The sequence below is a fragment of the Sciurus carolinensis genome, chromosome 11 (assembly GCF_902686445.1).
Source record: "Sciurus carolinensis chromosome 11, mSciCar1.2, whole genome shotgun sequence".
Lineage (NCBI taxonomy): Eukaryota > Metazoa > Chordata > Mammalia > Rodentia > Sciuridae > Sciurus > Sciurus carolinensis.
In genome coordinates this window covers 116,705,963-116,712,526 of record NC_062223.1, presented here as the reverse complement: position 1 = coordinate 116,712,526, position 6,564 = coordinate 116,705,963, and the positions used below count along the sequence as shown (strand labels likewise).

The following is a 6,564-nucleotide window of genomic DNA, read 5'->3' as shown; positions in this document are numbered from 1 at the left end:
CTCTGCCATTTAACCCTATGACCACCCTGTCTTCCTCTGCAAAGTGCTCAGGGAAATGCCTCCCCTCCCATCCCCCAGAGGCCACTGTGCCTGACAGGCTGTGTCTTTTGCTCCTACTCTTGGCCTCTTCCCTTCTTCTGAGCTAATCAGTTGATTTGAATTTTTTTAATGCTTAAGATTTCATTTTTCACAGCAACATTTTGTTGATTTTTTTTCTGCACAGCTTTTCCAAAATAAAAACCTTCCAAACAATTCTGCTACTCCCCATCTATTCTTCTGCTTCCCCAAAGCTAATGCAAGTAGTCAGGTTGCTCCTCTTCCCCTCTAGTCCTCAAGATTCATTCTCCTATCCATGGCCTGCTTCTTCTGACCCTCCTGGGACCTTGGGGCCTTAAAAGTCCTCCAAAGTACAGCAGCCAGGAACATGCACAAACCCCAGATGCCACCTGCTTTCTGCTTGGGCTTCCTGGAACCACAACAGAAATGACTAGGGCAAATCAAACTCTGCCAGTCAGGCCTGAGAAAAGATGGATGTATATATATATTTTTCCTTTTTGAATTTCAACCCCAAAAGTATTCCAGGAAAAGATGGGAGAGAGCTGGGCTGGGGCTCTTTCAGTGGGCTCTTGCTGCCAAGGAAGACAGTGGGCTTGCCCCACACCCACACTATCCCAGCCCATGTCCCCCTGCTCGGCCTAGGATGGGGAGACAGTAGAGGTGGGGGTGCAGCTGGGAGGAGGGGTGGGGCAGTGGCGCTTTGGGGTAAGAAGTAGGGCTGAGGCTGGGGGAGGGGGGTACAAAGAGCTGCTGCTGCGCAGTCTCCTTTGCCCAGTGACAGCCTTAACACTTGGACAGGGCTAAGAAGCACACAGCCGCGGGTGAGGCAGGCTAAGCGGGATGGCTGCAGCCAGCGGGCAGGGGCAAGCAGGGCTCAGGGTGGCCCTCCCCCCTCTAGCTGATGATCTGCCGAGGTCTTCCGTAGCCCGTCATGCCGGCCTGGGAGGCCCCTCTGTTGCTGCCCATCTGAAGGCCAATGACATGTTTTCCTTCCTGCAGCTGGCTCTCTGTGAATTCCCTCTTATGCTCCTGGGCTTTCCTAGAAGAGGAGGAACCAGGATAAAGACTTGCCAGAACTTGGTATTTTCTTCCTGTTTTCTAGACCCTCTGTTGCTTCCTCAACAAATTCCATTCCCTTCCAATTTTACTCCTTTTTCCCTCATCTAGCTAACCCATAGGCTGAGGAACCTTCTTGAGCACAGGAGAGCAGGTGGGAAGAAAGGAAGGAGTCAAGAAGCATAAAGGATCATTCCCCACTTCCTAGACCCTCACTTGGTACCTTCCTGGAGCTCTGCTTCCCCTGATCATTCCCACAAGCTGGCTAGCCCAAGCCACCCCCATCCCATGAAGAGATCAGGCTGAGAGTAAGGATCCCTGGTGGCCACATACTTCATAAACCAGTTGGGATCTCCACGGTAGTGCCCATCATTCTTCGTCACTGCCAAGCTGCCCAGAGCCATCAGAGTCCTCTGCACTGCTGCCAGGTCTTTGCCTATGAGAAAAAAGAGCACCCAGTGAACAAATTTCAGGACCATACAGACAGGACTTCACACCAGGGCCTGTCCTTTTCTCTCAGAACGCCAGGGACAAGCATTGTCCCCAAACCAAAGGAGGCTTTAGTAGATCCTTCAGTAAGTCCTTGTCAGTGTGGTGTGGCATGCTCTTGGCAATTCCTGTTACTGCTAGGCACAGATTATTAGACCCTGGATGTGGCATATTTTGATCATTCCCTCTCCCTGTCTCAGAATTCTTTTCACCTGCCCACCTGCCTCCCTCCCCACTGGTCCCAGTCCCTTTTTCCTCTATACCTTCAAAGAGATCAACAGTCTGGAACATGTCAGTCTTGGTGACCCCATAGTCCTCAGCTGCCTTCAGGAACTGAGCCACCTGCTCCATCTGCTTGAACACCATGGAGGGTGGATTCTCTGGGACCTTAACTGGCTTGGAGCCATCAGGATACAGGCTGTTCACCAACTTGCTCAGAATCTGCCAGGCATAGGACACAGCTTGGTACTCAGCTCAGAGGGTCTGAATCTCAGGATGGCATAACCCCAGCCCCCTTCCCAGGGCATCACTTACCACACCGTTCTTCAGCCAGACCTGGAAACCCAGGCGGCCACGATCTGGACGACCCACATCAGGGCCACACTGCACTATGATCCACTCCACCAGCCGTTCCTCCAGCTCCTCGTCATACTTCTTCTCGATTTTGGATTGCACTTCACGGCTCATGCCATAGGAAGGACCCTTGTTGGCCATGTTGTAACAGAGCTACACCAGGGCAGGGCAGAGAAGGTAAAGTGTCACAGGACCAGGAGAAACTGCTCTGCTTTCGCTTGTGCCAGGAAGATCTAGTTCTGCATAGGGTTCCCAGTCATTGTAGACATTTACCACAGCACTACACATTTAGGCCAGGCTCATCCCCTCAGAAAGTGCAGAGGGCTTTCTGAACTTGAACCCAGGAATCAAGACATCAGATGTTTGGAGGTCTAAGCAGGGGTCTATAAACTTTTTGTGTAATGAATCATGCAGGAAATATTTTAGGCTTTGTGGGCAATACCTTCTCTGCTGTTGTGGCATGAAAATACCCATAGATAATACATAAACAAATTAGCGTGACTGTGTGTCAATAAAACTTTATTTACAAAAGCAGACAACAGGTTGGACCTGGCCCATGGGTCATGCACTGGTCTAGAGTCTTCTCCTTGCCAAGACTGGCTAGAGGCACTGGAAGGGCCTTCCAGAAGCCATATCATCCCCCAAAATAAAGCCAGCAGTTGTCTTTGTCCAGCTAGATATGAAGTAGTTTACTGCTTCTGCCTGAAGGACCAAGTTACCTTCAAATTTTATTAGCACAGAAGCTGGAAATCCAGAACTTTAGCTCCCAGCCAGGTCCACTCAGTCTGTGGCCTACAGTTGAAGAAGCTCAGACAGGCAAAGCCACCAAATCCCAAGAATTGTTGGCAGAGCAGCTGCATTTCCTCCAGAGAGCCAGATGAGAGTGCACTGATATACCCATCCACTTCTCCCCACCCTCAGGCTCCTGCCACCGCAGTAGCTTGGGGAACCAAGAAGTCAGGGGCCCTGAGGGATATTCCAGAGCCAAGAATCTGCCAGCCAGAGCATGGGAAGCCCCACCCTGGGCTACTGCTACTGCTGCAGGGCCTGGGCCTCCCGCTCATGGAGAAGAGGGAAGGCTGCAGGAGCAGGGGAGTGGGTTTCTGAGCAAACATGGGTGTGACTGGTCAGGGGGAATGGGACCTGGTCACAGGTGTCACCCTAGTATGGATTTATCTACAGAGACTTCTAAAAGAGGTACCAAAGGAGGCCAGACCCATCCCATGGACTCAGAGTCAGAAGTTGGGAGGGGGAGAATGATGTGAGCATGGAGGTGGTCAGCACCCTCCCCCACCTCCCACGTGTGAGGGCTGAGACCCTGTCTCCATTCTCCACCTCCGTGGGAAGCAGAGTGAACATCAGCATCACATCACTCTGGTCCCAGGCCAACTCCATTGTCTTGCCCTTCCTTTCCCTCTGACAGACAGCCTTTCTGAGCTGAAGTTCTCCAGTTGTGAAATAGGATAAGGGAATCTATGCAGAGGGTGGTAAAAATGACACAGCATCTATGAACTCTTTCCCAACTGCGTGGAGGTGATCACAAGAGGGCCAGGCCTTGGCCAGGGAGTAAGCACAGTGAGTGATCCCCTCCACCACCCACCCTCTTCTCAAAATAATTCCCTGAGCCCATGAGAAAGTTCGAGAGAAAAAACAAAACAAAAAAACCATGAGAGCCTCCTCTAAATGCCAGCCTTGTATCTGAGTCTGTTTCCTTACTTGTAAGGTAGAGGAGAACACCCTGAGCAAGGAGATGGTTCTCTGAACACTGGGTGTGAGTGGAATTCCCAGCCCACCACCCTGCTCCCAACTGGTGATCCAGGGGAACCCAAGGCAATGCTCCACTGGTCAGCTGCACATAGCCAAGACCCTCCCTTCCCCCACCCACTGTCTGTCCCACCCAAGGATTCCTGCACAAAGGTGGTCAAAAGCCACAAACCAATTGGGACCAACCAACTGATTTCAGCCAGTCCTTCCTCCTGGCCTCCCCTCAACCTGTCTCAGCCTTTGTCCCACCATCCCAGATAGGCACATGCACTCTTGGTGTCCAGGCACACATCACTTTCTATCCCCACCCCACCACCCTCACATCTGCCTTCCCACACCCACACCGCATGCTGGGCAAGGGAGGAATGGGATGAAAGGAGTGTGTGTCACCCCACTTGCAGCTTTCTGTCCCAGGGAGTTCAGAAAATACAGTACAAGTCAAAAGGTCAAGGCTTATGGTGACAAGAACACAATTTTGCAGCCCCTTGATCTAGAGACAATATTTGGATTTTGGTCACAGCAAAGAAGGGCAATGAAATGCTCACCACCCCACCTTCCCCCGGCACCTCTCTTTTCTCTGCCTCCTTCCTGGTGGAGATACCGAAAGTGGAGAGTCCCAGGACATCCTTTAGAGTCCTCTGATGGAAACCAACCCAGTTCCACCTTCTAACCATTGGGAAGAGGAGAGGGAGAGAAAGTGGCAGGGCAATCCAACCAGCAGCATTTCTAGACAAAGACCCTGGATGGAGGCATAGGACAACTAATCGCATGATGCTCAGCTTTGATGCTCCCGCCCTGTGTCTCCTTGTCAGGGCTCCCCTCCCCCAGGTCAGCCTGGGCAGTGAAGAAAGGGGCAGGAGGCGCCTTCTTCCAGCAGGAGCCCAGAAGAAGCATTCCAGGACTGTGGGACCCCTGCTCTCATCACCACAAAATACAGCAAATTAGAGCAAGCACATCCACATCCCTTAGAGTACTAAGGGTGGCTCATCTAAATTCCAGGAACCAACAGTGACCCTGCTACATAAATGTGGCCCATCTCACAGCTACCTTTTGAAGGCAAATCACTGAGACACTGTGGGAAGGGCTAAGGATCCCCAACCTGACCAGCTATCCCTCCAAAGCGCCTCAACCTGCCGTCCTCCCTGCCTGCAGTGGGGGTGACTCTTTCCACCTGTGGAAGGAGACACCCAGAAAGAGAAACTCTCTAGCTTTTCCCTGCATCCTGCCACCCCAGCCTGTTCTGAAATTCATGAGTTCCATGTGGCTGGGGGTGTCGCTCAGTGGTAGAGGGTATGCTTAGCATGCAAGAAGCCTGGGTTGATCCCTAGCACCACAAAACGAAGGAAAACAGGAAGGAAGAAAGGAAGGAGGGAAGGAAGGAAGAAAGGAGGGAGGGAGGGAGGGAGGGAAGGAGGGAGGGAAGGAAGGAAGGAAAAGAGGAAGAAAAAAAAGTTCTGTGGTCCTTCACACTGCCTTAGGCGCTCTCCCTGCGGTTCTCCTATGCTGCTTAAGCCCTGGGACCAGCCAGTGGGCCACTGCTCTCCAGAACTAGTAAACTCAAGTGGCCCTCGCCTCCTTGGACAGTCTTCTAGAGAGGACACAGAGGCTTGGCCTAATCAGGCAATGCCTTGAGTTTGCACGCACACCCTGTGGTATGAGTGTCACAGAAATGCGGAGCCTCTCTCATCCCAATTGTTATCACCATGCATCCCTTTGCACCAGCCAAGTCATCTGAGTATTTCAAGGAGATTGGGGCTACCAAGTCTGAGATTCAGGACTCCAGGGATCCCAACCCACCCATCAAGTGGACAGCTCAGGTCTGGAGCCTGGGAATCCAAGATGACTGAGAAGGAGGGCTTCTCCAGCCAGGGAGCCCACCATGCTGGGGACTTCTGGAGAGTCCTGCCTGAAATACCCGCCTGCATGGAGCTCCAGCCCCACTCCCTCCCAGGCCTGGAGAGTGTACTCACTCACAGGGCTTCCTCAGGGCTGGCAGCAAGGTGTGTGGCTCCGTCTGGGCTTGGCAGACAGGATGGGGCACGGGCTGGGTGAGGGGTTTAAAGGGCTGCCACTGCGGTGATGTCAGCCTCCCCGCCTGGCTTGCCCCCTCAGCCCCCTCCCTGCCAAGGAAACCGGCTCTGGTCCCCACCCCCCGCCCCCCAGTGACTCCACACAGGCTCCATATTTGGGGAAAGACAACAAGTTGGAGCAGTCTGTCGGGAGCTGCCCGAGACATTCTCTGCGTGCTTTGGAGATGGAGCTGCCGGGGCGGGGCGTGCTGCCGGCGGGGAGTCAGCCGGGAAAAGCCTTTTATGGGCAGGACCACGAAGGCCTTCCCGCCTCTCGATAGGGCTGCTCCTACTTCCCGGCTCCCTGCCCCCGAATTTGGGAGAAGGAGCTCAAGAGAGTCTGCCAGAGAGGAAAAGGGCTAGGGAGCTGGGGATCCCTGAGGCTTGTAGGGGGAAAATCAGTCACCCTCTCTTCCTGGGTGAAGAATTAGAAGAATTAGAATTCTACTCCGAGATGAGAACTACCCCTTACTGAGGACCTACTCCACGCCAGGCACTTTTCAAATACTGTCATTTAACACTCAGAGTCACATTGTGAGGATGTAATTAATATCCC

The 6,564-nt window shown here is 52.9% G+C and overlaps 1 protein-coding gene across 2 annotated transcripts; it reads right to left on the bottom strand.

Annotated features, from left to right (window-relative positions):
* Positions 1–517: 517 nt before the first annotated feature.
* On the bottom strand, positions 518–6,052 carry Tagln (transgelin). 2 transcript variants are annotated; one of them, XM_047516055.1, is made up of 5 exons: positions 5,910–6,052; positions 2,137–2,328; positions 1,866–2,043; positions 1,447–1,549; positions 518–1,096 (listed from the first exon to the last, which is right to left on the bottom strand). In XM_047516055.1, the coding sequence occupies exons 2-5, from the start codon at positions 2,314–2,316 to the stop codon at positions 952–954; spliced, it is 606 nt and encodes a 201-aa protein (XP_047372011.1). In that variant the 5' UTR covers positions 2,317–2,328; positions 5,910–6,052; the 3' UTR covers positions 518–951. The 2 variants fall into 2 exon arrangements, with proteins under 2 accessions (XP_047372011.1, XP_047372012.1); XM_047516056.1 differs by having other exon boundaries at positions 5,914–6,052.
* Between the last annotated feature and the right edge of the window lie 512 nt (positions 6,053–6,564).